Source organism: Peromyscus californicus, unplaced genomic scaffold (assembly GCF_007827085.1).
Source record: "Peromyscus californicus insignis strain IS unplaced genomic scaffold, ASM782708v3 Scaffold_15__1_contigs__length_86483966, whole genome shotgun sequence".
In the NCBI taxonomy this organism is placed as follows: domain Eukaryota; kingdom Metazoa; phylum Chordata; class Mammalia; order Rodentia; family Cricetidae; genus Peromyscus; species Peromyscus californicus.
The window spans coordinates 40877910-40899158 of record NW_026294447.1 but is presented as its reverse complement, the minus strand read 5'-3'; the positions used below and the strand labels follow the sequence as shown (position 1 = coordinate 40899158).

General features: G+C 41.8%; 1 protein-coding gene and 1 non-coding gene across 4 annotated transcripts in view; both read left to right on the top strand.

Annotated features, from left to right (window-relative positions):
* The first annotated feature begins 3702 nt into the window (after positions 1-3702).
* The window catches only part of Gtf2a1 (general transcription factor IIA subunit 1), a 35218-nt gene continuing 17671 nt past the window's right edge, over positions 3703-21249 (top strand). Inside the window, exons 1-3 of one of the 3 annotated variants that reach the window (XM_052738697.1) lie at positions 3703-3777; positions 7556-7657; positions 19086-19290. In XM_052738697.1, coding sequence (XP_052594657.1) covers positions 7643-7657; positions 19086-19290 — 220 coding nt within the window. In that variant the 5' untranslated portion in view covers positions 3703-3777; positions 7556-7642. Of the gene's footprint in view, positions 3778-4231; positions 4790-5329; positions 6087-7555; positions 7658-19085; positions 19291-21249 lie in introns of those variants that run through there. The other 2 variants (XM_052738696.1, XM_052738698.1) reach the window with 2 other exon arrangements.
* Positions 20496-20638, top strand: LOC128111366 (small nucleolar RNA SNORA79). The gene has a single exon (XR_008218612.1). It is a non-coding gene; the product is annotated as a small nucleolar RNA SNORA79 (small nucleolar RNA).

Here is a 21249-nt window from a genome sequence, read left to right as displayed (position 1 = left end):
GGTTTCTACCTGACCCCAGCATGCAGCCCCTCCTTTCCATTCATCTCTTTCAGTACTCTCCCCATCCATCCATCCCCCAACCTGATCCATCATGTTCCCATCTCCACCCGCCTCTCACCCACTCCGATCTATTCTTCCCTGAGGCCATAAGAAACAGGCTGTATCCTCTCCTTGCTCTGCTAGTCTTTGCTATATTTCACTGGCATAGATGACGTCCACTTGGATTCTTTTTGCTTATAAACTTCACATTTCCACATTACATTTTCTTTTTTTAATTCTGCCTACGGAATAGGAGTCTGTTCGGTGAAATACTGATACAAAGGCAGAATTTGCTTGAATGTCACAGGTCAAACTGTTAGTAAGTTGTACCCCGAGATACCGACAAACTCTGCCTGATCTCTTTTAAGTGACTGGCCAGGCAAGTTGGTGAGTTGGGACATGAGATCTCTTCTATTTTCTCTTCCCCAGGAGATCCATTTATGCAAGTATTTTTTTTTATCAGCCTATATAAAACATTTTGAAGTTAGAGAAAGATACTCATTACAAAAAAAAAAGCACTATTATGTGTCTACATACATTAAAAAATAAATTAAAAATGATGCTGTTTTGCTTGAGTGATTCCTGGCTACAGTCTTTGTTTTATAAATTAAAGGGCTAGAGGTTCCAAAATTTTAATTTTATTGATTTTTTTTTTTTTTTTTTTTGGTTTTTCGAGACAGGGTTTCTCTGTGTAGCTTTGCGCCTTTCCTGGAACTCACTTGGTAGCCCAGGCTGGCCTTGAACTCACAGAGATCCGCCTGGCTCTGCCTCCCAGTGCCGGGATTAAAGGCGTGCACCACCACCGCCCGGCTTATTGATGTTTTTTGAGACAGGGTTTCTCTAGATAGCCTTGGCTGTCCTAAAACTCACTATGTAGAGCAGGCTGGTCTCAGAACTCACAGAAATCCATCTGTCTCTGCCTCCTGAGTGCTGAGATTAAAGGCATGTGCCATTACTGTCCAGTCCAAGTTCCAGAATTTTGATACAAGATCAGAAAATACCTCAAACTTGCTGACACACACACAGACTGTGACTGAAAGGGTATTACAGCTAAATGAAGAATTAGAAACAATACAGAATCCAAGGTAGGTGTTTAGAAGTTAGGCACATGGGCCCTGGAGAGGGGAAGCATCTTGGGAAAATATTAAGTACTAGGCATTGTTGCAATCTAGACTGTACAGAGAACTTAGAGCCAGTAAGTAGTCTAGTGGTATTATCTTTTTCTAAGACAATTTATTTATTTATTTTTTTTGTTTTTCGAGACAGGGTTTCTCTGTGTAGCTTTGCGCCTTTCCTGGGACTCACTTGGTAGCCCAGGCTGGCCTCGAACTCACAGAGATCCGCCTGGCTCTGCCTCCCGAGTGCTGGGATTAAAGGTGTGCGCCACCACCGCCCGGCTGACAATTTATTTTTATTTACATATATATGTGTGTTTACCCCTTGTGTGCAGGTACTAAAAGAGATGGAGCAGTAGTGGTTGTAAAGTCTCCTGATGTGGGTGCTGGGAAACAAATTGTTCTCTGGAAGACTAGCAAGTACTCTGAACTGCTGAGTCATCTCTCAAGACCTTAAAAGAATCCTTAAAAAAAAAAAAAATCAGTGGGGCAGTGGTGGTGCACTCCTTGAATCCTAGTACTCGGGAGGCAGAGCCAGACGGATCTGTGAGTTCAAGGTCAGCCTGGTCTACACAGTGAGATCTAGGACAGGCACCAAAACTATACAGAGAAACCCTGTCTTGAAAAACAAAAAAACAAAAACAAAAAAATCCAATTAACACTGATTTCATAAATCAGACCTAACAACATAGATCTCATTAATCCCCTATGAAGATTAATTCTGTAGAAGGAAGTTTATGAATTAGCTTCCATGTTCTGTCTTCAGTGGTCTTAACCTTAACTGATGGCAAAACACCTGATCACTTAGTTACAAATACCAAGTGGCAGGAAGAAAAGCTAGGTGCAAAAAGTACCTAGTATGTATGCACACAGGTTTTCAAAGTAACAGGGAGACTCACTAGGAATCGGCCTCCTCAGTTTTCAGACTAATTGTTACCTAAATGTTAAATACGTTCAGAATGTTGGTTGAATCAGTTTCATATACCAAGAATACTTATGTCCTGTTAATTATTTTAAAGTGCTCCAGACCAGACAAGCCTGTGCAGGAAACTGCTGAGCCACTTATTGGCCCACCGGAGTGGTACATGCCTTTAATTCCAAGCACACTAAAAGGCAGAGGGAGGAGGACCTCTGTGAGTTCAAGGCCAGCCTGATCTAAAAAGCTCGCTATGCAGTCTTGACTGTCCTGAAACTTGCTATGTAGACCTTGACTCAAAATGTTAAAGCAGAGAATGGAGCTGGTGTTGAAACCCCACACATGCCTTTAGTCCATGCAGAGGCAGATGGCTTTCTGAGTTTTGAGGCCAGCCTGGTCTACAAAGGGAATCCAGAACAGCCAGGGCTACACAGAGAAACCTTGTCTCAAAAACAAAAAAGAAAAACAAACCCAAAAGCAAAAAAACAAAACAAAAAAGCCCAAATCTCAAAACCAACAACGAACAAATCCAAGAGAAACCTCTCGACTTTTTTTTTTTTTGGTTTTTCGAGACACGGTTTCTCTAGTGTAGTTTTGCACCTTTCCTGGAACTCACTCTATTCCAGGTTAGCCTCGAACTCACAGAGATCCACCTGGCTCTGCCTCCCGAGTGCTGGGATTACAGGCGTGCACCACCACTGCCTGGCTGAGACCCTTTTATAGTTCAGTTTCTCAGTATTCATGGCCTTCTGTCTTTTCCAATTCCTTCCCCGAGGTCGTAGGAGACAGGCTGTATCCTCTCCTTGTTCTGCTAGTCTTTGCTATTTCACATATCTGGCTTTACTGGCATAGAATGTCGTTGTTCGCTTGGATTTGCTTTTTGAATATAAACTTCACATTTCCACATTACGTTTTTTTTGTTGTTCCCAAATCCCCAGGACCAGGAAAAGTGGCACTGTAAATCCTGCCTACGGAACATTCCGTGAAAACACTGATGCAAAAGCAGGATTTGCTTGGATGTCACAGGTCAAACTGCTAATGAGTTGCGCTCCAAGATAACGACCAACTCTTTTAAGGGACAGGCCAGGCAAGTTGGTGAGTCAGGAGCATGGGTTTCAGATGTGGTTAGTCACTATGCGCTGGCCAATGTGCAAATCACAGTACTTTGATAACATTACAAAACAAAAGCAATAAAATCGCCGGGTAGTCCACAATCTAGTGGTTGGATCCGAGTTTCGTTTTCTTTTTCGTCATTTTTCTACCACCCTAAGAAGTCATGTAAAGATCATGCGAGATGGTAGGAGGCTGAATCTTTGGGGGGTCCTGTATCCCAACCACGTTATTAGCCTCCATCGGTAGAGACAGGAGTTCCTAACTCAGGAATGTAGAGAAGGGCGAGCACCACTTCGACACACAAACTTTACCAGGTCTATCCTTGGCAAGAGGCGCGAAACTTCCTCTCCGTCTGACCTCCGCTCGCGAATCAGAAGATGACTCCGCATTTCAAACTGTCCCAAGCCCCGACCGCGCGCGCGCGCGCGCGCCGGGGGGGGGGGGGGCCCGGAAACCGGGCCACGTGACGTGCCCTCCCTCCGCAGCCCTCCGGAGAGCCCGTACCCCCACCTCCCTTCCCCGCCCCCCCCCCCAAGGCTACTCCACGCCTCATCTCCACCAGGGAGGTCGGACGCCCACCCGAAGCCGTGCTAGGTACCCTTGAACCCGGGAGGGTGGTGGTGGTGGCTGGGGATGGGGCGGGGGGGGGGCGGGGGGTGTCCGTAAATAACCAGCGTCCTCCAGTTCCATCGCCCCGGCGGTCAACTCCTCCCGGCACGCCACCCCCGGAACGCTCCCGCCAGCCGTGTGCCCGCCACGTGATCACGCGAGACTTGGAAAAGGCGGCGGCGGCGGCGACCGCGTCGGCGGCAGCGCGCCTTCTTTACTCTAGCCCCACCCACCCCACCCCCACGCACGGCCCCGCCCACCCCACGGCCACGCCCCCCACCCCACGCCCACCCCACCCCCTTCCAGGGCCAGCGACGCGCCCGGCCGCGCGTGCGCACGCGGCTCTCGCGGTGTCTCGCGCTCGGCCCCGCCCCCCGCGGCCCCCGCCCTTTCCGCCCCTCCCTCCCTCCGCCCTGTCTCTCGGCGGCGGCGGCGGCGGCGGCGGCGGCGGCGGCGGCGGCTCGCGCAGCTTGTTGGCTCGCTATATAAAGGGGAGAAGCAGGCGGACCGGACGGCTGGAGCTGCAGCCGGTGGCGGCAGCGGCAGCAGCGGCGGCGGCGGCGGAGGAGGAGGCGGCGCTGGGAGCGGTGACCGGTGTGGGTTTCCCTCCACGGCGCCCGAGTGGGGAGCGGGCGACGCCCCCTCATCCTCCCCCCCCCCTCACCTCCCCGAGGGGTCGTGGCTTGTATTTTTTTTTTTTTAAGATTTTTTTTTTTTTTTCTTTAAGGCGATTCTCGAGGCTTTTAGCTGCGGGAGGAGTGCCCCCCTCCTCCTGGTCTCCCGCCTCTTACTCCTTCGGGATCGGTTTTTGTCGAGAACATTTTGCCCCACGCTTTGGCGGGTGACTTGGGTCCGTCACCCTCCGGGTCTGAGTTTTTTTTTTTTTTTTAAATCCTTTTCCTTTTTTTTTTTTTTTTTCTTTTTCCTTTTAAATCTCGTTCCCTTCTTGTTTGTGTTGTGTGTGGAAATGGCGAACTCGGCAAACACAAACACCGTGGTAAGGACGTGGTGCGGTGGCCGGCGGGGGCTGCGAAGGTTCCGGCGGCAGGCAACGGCCGGGGCGAGCGGGGGCGGGCCCGGGCGAGGCGGCGCTCCCGACCCGGTTTCCCCCCTCCGCCCTCCACCGCCGCTGCCCGCCGCGGGCCTGGCCGGGCCGGGCCGGGCCGGGCCGGGCGGGCGAGGGGGGGGGGTGGGTGGGTGTTCGCCGAGGGCTGGCGGGCGGAGGGCGGCGGGGCCGGGAACGCCGCGGGGCGGGCTCACGCAGGCCGTTGGGCCCTGACTGCCGACCCCAGGGTGCGGAGAGGCGGGCGGCGACCCCACACGCGGGACCCGAACCCGGCCAGCCTTCCGTGCGGCCGCGGATCGAGCCCCGCGCCTGGGGAGCCGCTCGGACGCTGCCAAGGTCCGACGTGCCTTCGGGGGCTCTCTCTCTCTGGAGGAGGTGCTTTGGAAAGCCTGCACTGGGGCCGGTTTTGCTAATCCTCCAAAAAGAAAAAAAAAAGGACAAGAAAAAAAAAAAAAAAAAGGTTGGAAAGCACTTGTCTCGGTTCCTCCCCAGTGGGTAAAATGGCGAAGGGGAAGCAAAACCCCGGTGGTATCTTCGACTAGCAAAAGCACCAGAACAAACAAAGCCTTACAGTGAGTGGCCCAAGTGTCCCTGCACTCGCCTTGAAATGTGCCTACTTCTTCCCGCTGCTCCCTTTTTTGGTTACTTGCGATCACGTAGGTTTGCAAAAAGCAGTCACATAAAAATAACCTTTTCAATAGTCACCAACGCAATGTGATCACTAGGCCACCCCGACTCTTGATTTTTTTTTATTATAACAATAAAACACGTGGTTTTCATTTTTTGTTTTTATTTATTTTGTTTGGTGTGTTATTTTTTTTTTTTGTCCGGTCCCAAACGCCGCAGAGCAGCCCGCAGCCGCCCGACACCGTACCGTTGGCGACTCGGGTCGATCCATCATGGCTGCGGCCGCTTACCCTGCTTTTCAGTGCCTGCGCCTTGTGGCTGCCCTGTTTATATAGAGCCATTGCCGCTCTCTAATATAGACTCTGCCAGGATGGGAAGGTGCTTTTCAGGCCTACGTCACCGCCTCTCCATTTAAACACCAGATCCGGCTTTAAATAGTGAGAGCTGCCGAGCGCGGGGCTGGGAGGTGCGTGCTCCCGAGGCGAGAGGCGCCGGCGTGCGGAGCTCAATTTATTTCTAGGTTCCTTTCACGCCGAAATTTCGCTTCCGAGCCGGGAGGCTGCTTTCGCAGATCCGAGTGTGGTTTACTGTAACAGCTAGGGTACGCTGCCTTTGTTTGCAGTGGGAAGTAGGCCAGAATTGCTGCGTCGTTTTGGGTCCCCCCCCCTTTTAGTTATAGGATTTCATTTTAAATTATTTTAGATCACATAGAATGCTTTTTTTTTTTTTTTTTTTTCCTTGAAGAGGTACCCTCGACATTCTCGGCTTTAAAAAATACATTGTACATTAAATGTTTCTCCCGCAGAGGACCTGGTTTGGTAATGTTTTGTTCATCAGTATTCAGGAAATGTTAAGAAATACAGCTCCTAACGTTTCTTAAGACAAATACACAAGGCACGAAGCTTTTCAAAGAAGTAGTGACGGGAGGTCCCTTGTGACTTGTGAGATCTTTATGTCCACAATGCATTGATATGTAGAGTACTTGAAGAGGCATAGCCTAAAGTGGATTTTAAGAATTAAAGATTAGGTGGTGGTTTTAATTGTATCTGCGGTTAACATGGGGTCCAGTGTAAAAATCCACCCAGTTTACTTAATTTTGTGCCAGAAAATTAGTACTTTCTAAAAGGAAATTCCAGCGAATCACTTGATAATGCCACACACGTGGCCTGCAATTTACTGTTTCAAAGTTTGGAATATTGTGTTTTGAAAGGACAAATCTAAATGACTGTCTACAGTGAAGACAAAAACTGGCTGAGGAGAAGGTTAGAATGTAAGCGTTTCCCTTTTTCCTTCAAGCACAGTGAAACCAGATTTTTACCTAAGTCTGAATCTCTAAGGAAAAGATTTTGGGGTAACTGATGTCTGAAACATTTAAACATCTGGTTTGCTGGAAATTTGTCCTACCAGTTTCAAATTACACAATTCAATATATAGTTGAGGTATAGCTTAAAGGTACAAACCAGGGCAGGGAAAAAAGGGGTTATTTTATAAGATCAAATACTAATTAGACTGCTGGTTATGACCAGGAGATGACTAGTGAAGGAAAAGTTCCTCAGAGTCCAAGAATTGGAAGGTTATGAGATGGGACAGGGGTTAAAACAAGCACGGGCAGTAGGAACCAGACATGACCATAAACTATCATTAATCGTGATGCTCGATATTTTGCTCACAATCAAGGAAATTATAACTGGGATTTGTATGGACTGTCAGTATATAAAAAATTTTGGTTTATGAACGCCATTGCATAGCCTTATACTATAAAATATGTAGTTATCAAACCTAGTTTAATGAGACCAAAATATGTTTTATGGTTTTTTTTGTTTGTTTATTTTTAAGACAGGGTCTCTATGTAGACTAGACTGGCCTGGAACTCTGAAATCTTCCTGTCTGTGCCTTCCAAGTGATAAGTCTGGTTTAGGATTGCTATCTTTAAAGGCACAATTTAAAGTAAATTTTAGATAGTTGACCAAATGACTTGTATTTAAGGATCAGATATTTAATTAAGGATTTCTTAAAGGCTGCTAAACTTTTGAAATCAGTCTTTTATTGAATCTTATTTTTCCTTTAAAGCCTAAATTGTATAGATCTGTGATTGAAGATGTTATTAATGATGTCCGAGACATCTTTCTGGATGATGGAGTGGATGAACAAGTCCTGATGGAACTAAAAACTGTGAGTTTGTTTCTTTTTAAAGAATATCACCCTCAAGGAAAACCTATTTCCTTAGTCACCAGTAAGTAACTTTCTATAGGATGAATGTTTGATGTTAAGGAGAGACGCTGTAGTCTAGTGAAGGGTGTTCATTTTAAGCCCAGCTGTGCCATCTATTCTGACTGTGGGCAGAGATCTTGTATTTCAGCTTCCTTTCCTAGACTTAGGAGATGGTTGTTCTCAGGATTTAATGTAATAAGTGTAGAGAATACCTATCAAAATGCCTAATAATGGCTATACTTGTTCACATGCAGTGTTTTATGGTCCAGTTACTTGACATGTCAGTAACAGTTTTTTAACTTTTTTATAATCTTACTATATTTGTATTCTAGGATTTGTTTATGTTGGAGGGATTGAACAAATGCTTGATAAAAGAATTTAGTACTAGACTTAAATCCTTTGTGTAGGTACTAAATGCTCCATTTATTATGTTGTAAAGATTGAGAGCTAGTTTTCCTCTTAAATTTTTTCAGAAATACTTAGATTTGTAAAATGGCATTTGTGTGGGGGACTGGAGAGATGGCCCAGTGGTTAAGAGCTCTGGCTGCTTTTCCCCGAGAAATTGGGGTTTTCAAATCCTAGCACCCACGTGGTGGCTCATAATAGTCTGTAACTACAGTCCCAGGAGATGCCCTCTTCTGGCCTTCACAGGCACCAGCGCACAAGTGGTGCACAGACATTTATACAGGCAAAATACCTAGATACATAATAAAAATAAACTTTAAAAAGATAGGATTTGTGCAGAATGATTGAAATTGGAGTATTTTTGTACTGGTTGGACTAAGTAAGTACCCAAGTTTGAAAATTTCATAGTTTATTTATTTATATTTATTTAATTTTGGTGTTTTTGAGACAGGGTTTCTCTGTGTAGCTTTGGTGCCTGTTTTGGATCTCACTCTGTATACCAGGCTGGCCTCGAACTCACAGAGATCCACTTGGCTCTGCCTCTCGAGTGCTGGGATTAAAGGTGTGTGTCACCACCGCCCGGCCAATTTATCATTCTTTAAAAGTTGTATCCAGTGTGGTTGGAGAAATGACTCATTAAATAAGAGTGCTTGCTCTGAAATTAAGAGGACCAGAGTTCAGATCTCCAGCGCCACATAAAAGCCAGGTATGGCCACATGTGCTTGTCACCCCAGTGTTTTGGGGGATGGAGACATCTGGATCCCAGGAGCTCACTGGCCAGCCTGAAACCTGTCTCCAAGCAAAGGTGGAAAGTGATGGAGGAAAGCTTAGCATCCTTCTGTGGCTCCACATGCTTACATACAAAAGTCCAGTGAGAAGCCAGCAGCTCAGCTCACACTGTGTGCACAGTATTTACTGTACCTTTCTTTTAGAGCAGCAGGCTTGCTTTAGTTATATTTACTCTGCTGATGACTATTTTAAAGAGGATGTATACTCGTTGTATAGGGAAATGTGTGAACGTTTGAAAGATGTGCATAATTCATTTTCAATGCATGTTGAAAGATCCATTCAAAGTATAAGACATATTAGATTACTCTAATTAAATATGAAAAGTTCATTGGTATATAGGTTGAGATACATTGCTGAATTTTTTTTTTTTTTTTTTTTTTTGGTTTTTCGAGACAGGGTTTCTCTGTGTAGCCTTGCGCCTTTCCTGGAACTCACTTGGTAGCCCAGGCTGGCCTCGAACTCACAGAGATCCGCCTGGCTCTGCCTCCCGAGTGCTGGGATTAAAGGCGTGCGCCACCACCGCACGGCATATTGCTGAACTATTAAGAAATATTTTAAAATATCTTTTGCTTTTTCAACTGTGTAAGTGTAAGAGAAGTTTTTCTTTCTACCCTTGAACCAAAGCAGTAGCAAAATGCAGAGGCAGATGGGAGATCTGGCTTCTTTCTACCTTTTTTTTTTTTTTTTTTTTGTTAATTCTGGAAAAATTGGTGTCATTTATGTAAACATAGACCTTTATTTCATTTAAAAATCTTCATAACACTAAAAATACCTAAAATTTTTTGAAGTCTTGAGTAGTTTTTGAAAAGAGAGAAATGGAACAGAAACTGATTCCCTAAAGTTGTTCTCTATGTGCCGTGGTATGTGCACCCTCTCCATCATCCATACACAAAATAGTAAATTAAAAAACACAATGAACCTAAGATCAGAAGATAGTACCGTTGATTTAGAAATTGGGAGCAGTTCCTTTAGAGCTGTGTTCATCACAGCTAATAAATGGCTAGGAACATTAGCTGTGGTCTTCTCCATTCAGATGTGGAAGCTAGAATTTAGCACTCACTCTAAGTGAAACAAATCTGAACTTCATTGTGGAGATGAAATATGTCTTAATATGTTGAAGCACCCATGGGCAACTTCTAGAATATTCAGTAAGAATTTGCCAGTGTGCTAAAGGAGATGAGTAATATCTAGTAATATCAGTGAGATGAGTAATATATCTAGTGGGAGAGAAATGTGTTATTAATGCTTAAGGATGCAAGTTTTAGAATACCTCCTCTGAAACAGGAGTTGGAACAGCATTGAACAGCATAAAGTACCTAAGTTACATGAAGGGTAAATAGAGATGTTTAGCATGATCCTTCATTTACTGGGGAATGTTTTACACTTTGCTGCACTCAGTGGTTGTTCTTACATTTTGTGACTTTATGTAGAAGATGCAATTTCTGTAGATGTGGAAATGAGCCCTAAGTACTTCAATTGATTTATGGTAGGGGTCAATCTGGGATTTTTATTTTCTTCTTTTGTAAGTTGACAGACTGGAGAATTCAGTCTTCCTACTGGTCCCCAAAGCTGTAAGACATTCTCTTCAGAGAAACTGAGGTTGTCTTGGAAAAATCAAGTATCTTCATTTGCATGTTTTTTACATTTGAAAGTAACTCATTCAACTTTTCATCTTCAATTTCTACCATAATACCTGGCATATATGGCCGGCACTCAGTGAAATAGTTAGCTGAACTGGTTAATGACAGATGCGACTCCAGAATCTTAACAATGCTATTTTTGTTGTTGTTAAGTGGGGCATACTCTTACATCTTGGTTTGTAATAAGAGTTAAAGCTGTTAGACCAGATTGAACTTAATTCTCTGCACTAATTTTTTTCAAGACCTCATTAGAATTTTCAGAATGTGCCCTAGATTTAACGATTGGACACTAGTCCTGTCCAGGAAACAGCTTTCTACAAGTGATGTAAATGCTCTGGTGTCCGTTGTCCACTGCATGCTAGTCATTAGCCACATGTGGCTTTTAGGTATTTGGGATGTGAGTAGAGGAACTGAGGAATACATTTTTAATTTTACTTAATTTAAATTTAAATCACTACATGTGGCTAGTGCTTACCGAAGTGAGCTACACAGATTTTCTTGTTAAAGTAAACATCCATTGTGTATTTTATGATTTATAATGGATTTTGATTTAGCGCTAGCCTTTCTCTTTTTTTAATTGTTTAACAGATTATCAAAAGGTTCCTAAGGCTATCAGATACAGTGGCAAATTAGATTATGAAATGAGATGCATGGTGAGAATGCCTGTAATTTAAAGCATGACTAGATACTGCAGGAAATGTCATGATTAAAAAAAAATCTGCCCAGTTATTGTGATCATTTCTGAATTGTTAAGAGCTCACTTTGATGTGTGAACTTTGGGAGGTGGGGAGGACACAAGATATAGTTGGTAAACTTGCATTTAAGTGGATTGTGGATTGGAATAACCCTAGAAATTCTCTTCAAAGTGAATAATAAGCATCTAAGAAGGGGAAGGTAGGAGAATCTGCACAAATTTGAGGCCAACCTAGTCTGCATGGTTCTAGGCCAGTCAGGGCTATTTAGTGAGGCTATCTCAAAGAAAGAAACGAAAATAAAACCCAAACAAACAAAAAACTTGTAAAAACTAAAACTTAAATGATTAAAAACAATGTCAGACCTGCCTATATCAAAATAGCAAGTACAACTTGAATATAAACCATGACCTTTTTCCCCCACCATTGCTGGAGCTCAAACCTAGAGCCTTATGCTGGCTAATGCTCTGCTGCTGAGCCACATCCCTTTGCCTCTGTGCTGATCAAATAGATTCATCAGAGAGATGAGGCTGAAAATGCAGGTTCCGTGTGTCTGTAGTTTATAGTGCCTGAGCTTCGGTGCTTTTGACATGTTGGATTGATTGGTTAGTTGCGTACAGGATGTTAGCAGATAAGTGACTTCTGCTCACTAGATGCCAGTAGAGCACCTTTTAGTTGTGTTCAGAAATGCTGTTGCTAATCTCCCTAAGGAAATAGTAGCAAAATCACCCCAAGTTGAGAACCACTTTTCTAAACACTCTAATTATACATTGATACTTGATACACTGATAACAATATCTAGACTATAAATTGAAAAATTACCTGCTTTGTATCATTTGACAAGAGCATTTGGCTAATAGGTAGTAGAAATGTGAACCTAGGTGTGCCATGAGGTAAAAGGTATACTTTGCCATTTCTGCAATCTTCTAGCTAAATGCCCTTGTCAAGGGATGATCAGAATTAACTTTTGAATCAAAATGTGAACTGCCCATTCTTCAGCAGTATGCTGGGCTAGAAATTTAAACAACTCTTCCTGCTTCCATATCTAGCTCCTGGATAAAGTGTACAACTAATTTCATTTCAGAGCTTCCAAAAGCTGTTAGGGAACTCAGCTTCCCCAAAGAGCAAATGAAATAGAAAGTAGATGAAGTAACAGTGTGGTTAGATGAGAAGCTTGGATTAGAGCCAGCATTAGGGTGAGGCGAGTGAGTACCCAGGGTACAACATTCAGAGATGCTGAAATTAGACTTCTGGGTTGTAATTATCCTATTTTTTGCCTTCTATTCTTTGTTGATGTAGGATAACTTGCCTAACTTCTTGTTCTTCAGGTTCTTTTTCTCTAAAGAAGAAGGTGATGCTGTCTACATATATACTTACTATGTAGAACTAAATAAAGTTTAGTTATTAAACAGTAGCACATACAGTTGTACACCTTAGTCTTTTGGGGAACAGAGTTAAATTTTCTTCATGTCATTTTTAGATACCTAGGCAAAAATTGCTGAAGTGTGGGTATACCAGAATAGTTACTTGTGGGAAAGGGAGTAAATAAAGTAAAAGGGCGCTTCTGATTTTCTAAACAAAAGAAATATTTAACAATTTAATATTCCTAATTTCAGCATTGCTAATCCAGTTACTATTGCAAAAACATTGTAACATAGTTTCAACAGCTGATATTTAGAACCTGAAAGTTTCTGATGTAGTTAAAATTGTACTGAAGTGAAATTAAAGGGCTGGAGAGATAGCTCAGCAGTTAAGAGAACTTGCTGCTGTTATAGAGGACCTGGATTCAATTCTCAGTACCCACGTGGAGGCTTACAACCATTCATAACTTCCTTTTTCCAGGGAATCCAAGGCCTTCTGACTCCTGTGGGTATCAGACACATACATCCATGCAAGCAGGCAAAACAGTTGTACACATACATTTTTTTGTTTGTTTGTTTTTGTTTTGTTTTTCGAGACAGGGTTTCTCTGTGTAGCTTTGCGCCTTTCCTGGAACTCACTTGGTAGCCCAGGCTGGCCTCGAACTCAGATCCGCCTGCCTCTGCCTCCCGAGTGCTGGGATTAAAGGCGTGCGCCACCACCGCCCGGCACATTTTTTTTTTAAATGAAGATAAAGTATAAACATTGGATATATCAAATTTTACTTGATGGTATAAGCTTGGTGTTTAGTTATATGGTATTATATTTGTTAAGTTACTAGAACACTTACCATGATTGCCAAGTCCTGATTCATGGTTGACTGTCCTAGCCCCTGCAGAGCCTTTGGCAGTATGTGGGACCATGTTCCTGTGTCATGATTAGCTAACACTTTTAACATTTAGTAGGCAAGAACTAGGAAAGTTTCATTTCCTATGGTACCGTCCTGAATGATACAGACATACTCTGCTTAAAATGCCAGTAGCATGCTATACAGAAAATAGATAACAATAGTTTTTTTTTTTTTTTTTTGAATTTTGTTTGAATATAATACTAAATGGGTGGTAAATTCTTAGTTATCTGTTAGGTCTTGAGTAAAATAGTTTCTTCATGAAGGAGTTTATTCGAAAGTAGAACTATTTCTAGTATGCATAGGGAGTGACTGCCATGTCTCCCTCCCCCTTTTTGAGCCCTGGCTGGCCTTGAACTCACAGATCCACCTGCATCTATCTCCCAAGTGCTGTGGATTAAAGGCGTGCAACCATCATGCCCAGCCTAAGTGACTGCTTTTCTTTGAGGCTGTGAAACTTTGATGTTTTCATTTTAGAAGACTGCAGATTAAAAGCAGTGGAATAGTCTTAAGGTTATTTCACTGGAAGTAGTTTAGTAATGTAAGAAACACAGAACAAGTTAAAGTAGCAGCCAGTCTATTTTGACTAGACCGTCTAAGTTCTACTCCAGAGTGTGACTAAATGGGGTAGTAGCATGGGACCAAGCCGCCGTTTTTTTAAAATTAGTTAGCGTATTAGTTTCCCCTTCTCTATGGTCTTCTTTCTTAAAAAATAGATTTTGTGTGTAAGTGTTTTACTTGCATGTATGTCTGTCCCATGTGTGCTTGGTGCCTGTGGAGGCCAGAAGAGGCCATTGGATCCCTCGGAACTGGGGTTACAGACTATTGTGAGCTGCCATGTGGGTGCTGGGAATTGAACCTGGGTCCTCTGGAAGAGCAGAAGTGCTTTTAACCTCTGATCCTTCTCTCTAACTCCTGATCTTATTTTTTGAGGTTTTGTTTACCTTGGTCAGCTTTGTTAGAAAATATTAAATGAACTATTCCAGAAGTAAGCAGTTTGTGAGGTTTAAGTTGTGTGCATTCTGATTAGAATGATGAAATCTCTCCCCAGCCAGCAGCGTAGTATCTAGGTTTGAGCCATTTCTCTGTCCAGCTTATCAGTTGTGCATATGCAACTCATCCATTAATCACTTAGTGTCCACCTAGTTGTCAGTCAGAGTCCCTGTGGCAATGGCACAGTGTTTGTGTTCAGGTAACCCGTAGAGTTGTTCTGTCACAGTGTCTGTGTGCCTTACCATGTTATCACGTAGGCATTGTATTTCATATCCCCATGAGAAGAAGATTTCTCAAGTACAGTACATTCAGTAAGGTACTTGAGAAAGAGACCACAGTCACAAAGGTTTTATCATAGGATATCCTTATAGTTGTGTTTTACTAATTTTAGTGCACTGTATATAATTTACAAATTAAACTTTATCATGGTTATGTATGTATGAGGGAAAAGTATCATATTTGAGTCGAGTATGGCTTTAGACTTCCTGTTGGAATGTGGACTATTTTCTCAAATATAAAGGTGAATATATTATAGGTTTTATATACTACATTATATACAATATTACATATTGTATAATTTACAGATTATGATTTACTCTGGGTACAATTAAGTAGAAGATGTGTTTCTAAATTTAGAAAATGAATACTGTTAATAGTGCAGAAAAAAATGTTTCTGAAGCTTCTATGCACGCTGTATAACAAATAAAAATACAGAAACTATTTATGTTGCATTTCCCTTTCAGTTTGGTTTTCATAAAATTCAGCATTGACTTTTTATGACCCACTAATGGGTTTCAACCCTCAATTTGAAAAGCATTGGTTTAGACTTGAATACAGCTACTCTTACTTTTGCAAGCCTCACAAATAATCTGGACAGTTCATTACAACACTTGTGGTTCACTTCTAAACCTGCTGATAGAATAGGTCTGGGATCACACTTTAGAATTAGCTTCCCTCTTCTGCAGCTGCTATGGCCACCCCTACCCCCTTTCTCTTTTTTCTTTATTTTCTTGTGGTTCTGGATTTGTGGTTCTCTTTTATGCTAACTGCGCAAGCAATCTTAGCCACTGAAGAATACTCTACACCTTTTTAGTTATGACTTTGATTGCTACGTCCTTGCCATGAGAACATAGGGGAGTTGAATGTATGCTCAGCTGCACATTACAGGTAGTCAATATTTCTGCTTATCATAGACGCTTCGTTGGAATGACGGGCTCTCATTACAGTGGGTAGACCAATTAATTGATGGTAGTAAAAGTGAACCATGAATTTAGAAAAGTGGGAATGGGAGCTAGAGCAGTGACTTAGTCATTGAGAGTGATATCTGCTCTTCCAGAACACCAGAGTTCTGTTCCTAGAACCCATTTCAGGTGACTCCAAACTGCCTGTAACTCCAATTCCAGGGGATCTGACACTCTTCTGGTTAGTGAGGGCAGCCACAAGCATGTGCCATATTCACACACACACACACACACACACACACAAAATAATAAGATAAACCTTTTTTTAAAGAAGTGTGATGGATTGGGGTTTTGGACCAGTGTTAGAACTTTAAGAACTAGGTTGGATCTCCATCATCATCTCAATTAGAAAATTGTAGTGCAAAAAAACCTTTTTCACACCCTCAAGGCAGGCGCTCACTATGTAGCTCTAGCTGTCCTGGAACTTACTATGTTGACCAGGCTGACATCGAACTCAGAAAAATTTGCCTGCCTTTGTCTCCCAAGTACTGTGAAGGCATGTGCCACTACACCTGGCTTAAAAACCAATTTCTTAAATAGTAATAGTTCTTTTACTTCACACTTCAATTTTTTTTTTTTTTAAGAAAAAATTTGTGTATGTGCACATCTATATGTGTGCATACGAACCACCATGTGTGTGTGGAGGTCAGAGGAGAACTTGTAGGGGTTGGTTCTCTCTACCCGTGTGGGTCCTAGGAATCAAACCCATGGTCAGCTTGGTGTGCCTTAAACCCCTGAACCAGCTCAGCAGCCCCTCCACCTTGATTTTGACTCATAAGAAACTAGGTTTTGTTTTGAGTTTGAAAAAGGGCAAGAGGAAGATGGGAGGTTCAGGTGAATAGCATGTCTGAGAAACTTACCGTATATAATACACTAATCATAATATGTCTTACTTGTCATGCACGTACCTGTTTTGACCTGCTTTTAGCCCACTTTGGGGAGATCAGCCAGACAATTTGGACTCTGAGGAAGTAATACTTTGTTGCTACAGGAAGAAACCAGTAGTTTTTAGTGTGGTGTTTGTAGAAGCCTCTATTACTGGCTTAGGAAGTTTAGGAGTAATCTAAATCAATTTTCCTTTAATTTTAGATGAGGAAAATGTCTAAGAATGTTACATGATAGAGTCACATTAGTAGACAAACCAGGATTAACTGGTTTCCCAACCTCTGATGTAATGCTGTTACCTAATTAAAGCCACTACTGCAGTAGTAATAGCAGCTAGCATTCAGTGGTCACTACTTTTAAACTCTGATAACTATGAATACAGTTTAGAATCTTTTTAAGTATAGATTTCTATAGCTGGAAGTTTTCCTGTGTCCCACCTAGTTCTGCAGCCGCTCAGACTCAAGTAAATACACAGAGGCTTATATCAATTATGAATTGCATGGCCATGGTCTATGGCTCAATTTTCTTGCTAGCTAGCTCTTATAACTAAATTCATTCCATTTCTATTAATCTATATGTCGCCACATGTTCCCCCTGGATGGTATCTCCTCTCCTCTGCATTTCTTCTCCCTGTCTTTCTCCTGGATTTCCCGCCTGCCTCTGAGCTGCCTTGCCATAGGCCAAACAGCTTATTTTTTAACCAGTGGGAACAACATACAGCATACAGAAAGACCAGGCATTTAAGTATTGGACTTGCTAGAGAAATAGTTTTACTGTGAACCTGACTTTGACTTCATTCTTTCAGTATACCTTTGGAAAGATGTTCAGGTTGTTACTAGCAAGTAGTCATACATCTAGGTCGTCTAGATGAGGAAAGGTGAGGGTTTTTGTTTTGTTTTAAATCTGTGAGTATGGCAGGAGGAGCCTCTGAGAGGATCTTGAAGAAGCCTCTGAATTAGCAGTAAGTATCCCAAGAGCAGGTCCTGGAGTTAAAAGCAGTATATGTAGATGTGCTAGTGTAAAGATGACCAAATTGTTCATTTGCATTTTAGGGCTACAGCTTTACTTTCTTGGATAATTTCTTATGGAAGTGAGGCTCTAAATTAAAACTAAACATAGCAGTAAGCAAATATATTAAGGAAAGAATGAAATAATTGGAAATGTTTTCGTTTCTTCTTTCTTGGGTGGCTCTTCCTCCTTCCTCCTCCCATTAGAGAACTTCCCCTGTGGTGAAATGAGAGAATACAGATTGGGTATCCCTAATCTGAAAGGTGTCACCAACCCAGGAATATTTTCTTTTTGCATTTTTTTTTTTCAGATTTTGGAATACTTGCATATAATATACAGTGAAGTTCACTTATGTTTTATATATACCTTGTATACATTGCCAGAAACTAATTTTATACACTTTTAAATAATTTTGTGCATAGAATAAAATTTCATCAGGTGGAATTTTCTGCTGGTCATGTCATGTCAAGAATCAAAACAGTACATATTTTGAAACATTGCAGATTTTGAATTTTCAGTTTAGCTATGTTCTGCCTGTAGAAATGGCTAAGGGGAAAGTGATTGTCATATTGGAAGAAAGGAAATTTCATGAGATGTGGAGGATTGGAATGACCATTGAGGCCTCACTTTCTTTTCCTTATAAGATGAGACAAATGGAAAGGAAGTTGGTCTGTCTTAATTTAGAATGTCTCTTTCTCATTCTACTGAAGGAGAGGTGAATATTTGTTCTGTTGACTGCTATCTAAGAGATAGAAAATTTGGGGTTTTTGTTTGTTTTGTTTTGTTTTTTCGAGACAGGATTTCTCTGTGTAGACCAGGCTGGCCAGAGATCCACCTGCCTCTGCCTCCCAAATGCTGGGATTAAAGGCATACACCACAACTGCCTGGTGAGATAGAAAATTTGTATTGAGCAAAGGTCTATAAGAGTAATTTAATAATGGTTTTGAAATGAAAAGGTAAGCTATGACTACTAAGATATTGACTCTGGGAACTGCTTTATTAAGTAATTTCTGCCAATTAAGGAATTAGTATAGAAAGTTTCTTGGAATGTAAAAAAAATTCTTCAGTATGCTAAAGTAATAAAGATGAAATTTGATTAAAGTTTATTTTCCTTATATAAAACTTATTTCCTTATATAAAACTTAAAAAATTCTTATTCAAGAATTAAAGGCTTGGGAGGCAGAGGCAGGCGGGTCACTGAGTTCGAGGCCAGCCTGGTCTACAAAGCAAGTTCCAGGACAGGCTCCAAAGCTACACAGAGACACCCTGACTCGAAAAACCAAAAAAAAAAAAAATAAGTAAATAAAAATAATAATAATATTAATAATAATAAATAAATAAAGGCTAATTTTTTGTGATTGTATCATTTCTTAAAATGGGAGAAATGTCTAAACATGTAATAAATGTTTTGCCTGTATGTCCAGAGTTTTCTTTACCTCACTGAGAAGTCTTTACTCTTCTTTGTCTTAGTTGTGGGAGAATAAATTAATGCAGTCTAGGGCAGTAGATGGATTTCATTCAGAAGAGCAGCAGCTTTTGTTGCAAGTTCAGCAGCAACACCAACCCCAACAGCAGCAGCATCACCACCACCACCACCACCAGCAAGCGCAACCTCAGCAAACGGTACCTCAGCAAGCACAGACCCAACAGGTCCTTATACCTGCATCACAGCAAGGTGAGAAGAGCTGGATTGTTCCTGCCATGGCTTCCAAATTACACTCGTCTTTGGAAAGCATTCCTTTGACTCTTGAGTTTCTTGGATCCTCCTTTTAAATAGATGCTTGGTTCGGGGGGTGATCTACACTGATTGTTCTTTTTCTTCCCCTCTATTGGCTGAGTTTCTGCTTGTTGATATTTATTTAAGAAAAAAGAAGAGAAATCCTGATCTATAGAGGCTTATTTTATATAAGATAGTTTTCTTTATGAAACATGTTATTTCATAAACATATTTGTTTTGTTTTATCCGTGTATCTTAAATACTGGAGAAATGTGTAACTTTTGTAATCTGAAAATTTAGTCTAATTTAAGTAGAAAATGAATATAAAATTTATTAATGCTTGGTTTAAAAAAAACTCATTATAGACTTCAATCATAGTTCTTTACAATATGCAAATATTGTAAATAAGGTCCTGTTTTGTTAATCTTTTATTGGGGTGTTGCAGAATAGCTATTAGCTCCATTTCACAGTTGAAGAAAATCTGGGCCCTGGAAAGATTAAGAATCTTGCTAGGTGGTGGTGGTGCACGCCTTTAATGCCAGCACCTGGGAGGCAGAGGCAGGCAGATTTGTGAGTTCGAGGCCAGCCTGGTCTACAGAGTGAGTTCCAGGACAGCCAGGGCTACACGGAGAAACTGTCTTGAAAAACCTGGGGCGTGTTGGAGGGGGAAGACTCTTGATCCATCATACATACCTTTTTTATATGACAAATCTATTCAGTTACAAAATGTCCTCAGTATTGTGGTTGGATGAATCTTAACTGCAAAGGAAACAGGATAACTGAAAGCTTGGTTAAAGGTGGTAACTGGGGATTCATTTGTTTCATCTCATATGTGAGATACAAAATGAACAGTAATATGTAGTAGAAAAGCCTAGATGATTTGGTTTACTGTTTCTAGTGAATCGAGTTTGAATCTTTTTCTTTGCAATTTAAGATTTGCTTAATTTAGTGTTTGTGGAGGAGTGGTAGACCATGGTACACATGTGGAGGTCAGAGGACAACTTGCAGGAGTCTGTTCTCTCCTTCTTTTCTCCCTTGTGGGTTCTGAGGATGGAACTCTGGTCTTTAGGCTTGGGGGTAGGTGCCTTGGCCCACTGAGCCATCTCACCAGCACGTAATACCTATGTCAAGTCTGTACCACATGATCTCATCCTTTTCATCTTTGATGACTGTTCCTCCTATTGCCTTTAGGCATGGCACTAGGATTTTAGGTCATCATAAATTAAAATTGATTTTTTTCACTCAGAGAATATCAAGATAATGGGATTATCTGTGTATTCTCTGAAATTTGCGGGATCAAACAGTTACTTCTGTTTTTTAACTGACATTACCATTGTTTCTGAATAGTGTGTGTGATGCCTGTGTGTGCACATACAGATGTAGGTGCTCTTGTACCATGGTGCATGCATGGAAGTCAGAAGACAACTTGGAGTCTTGATCTTTGCTTTCCACTTGTTTGAGACAGGGTGTCTGTTGTTCTCTGTATTCACCAGGCTAGCTGTCCTCAAGCTCCTTAGAGTGCCCCTGTGGTTGCCCTCAGGGCTCCCCGTCCGCCGCCTGGAGCAGTGGTGCTCTAGTGCTCATGCTGTCTATGTAGCAGGCTTTTCCGTGTGTCCTGGGGATTCAAACTCAGGTCCTCATGCTTATGCAGCAAGCACTTATGCCCCTTGATTTGTATTTTCTAAATAATTAGAATGCCATGATTGTGGTAGTTGTCAAGACGGTAAAAAGGATGTTGTAGGGTTTATTTGTTTGTTTGTTTTTAGACAGTGTCTCTATGTAGACCAAGCTGACCTTGAACTCAGAGATCTATCTGTCTGTTTCCTTAGTGTTAGAATTAAAGGTATGGACTATCATGCCTGGCCTAGGTATTGTCATTTTAATGTTTTTCAGTATAAAATGAATATATCCCAGCTG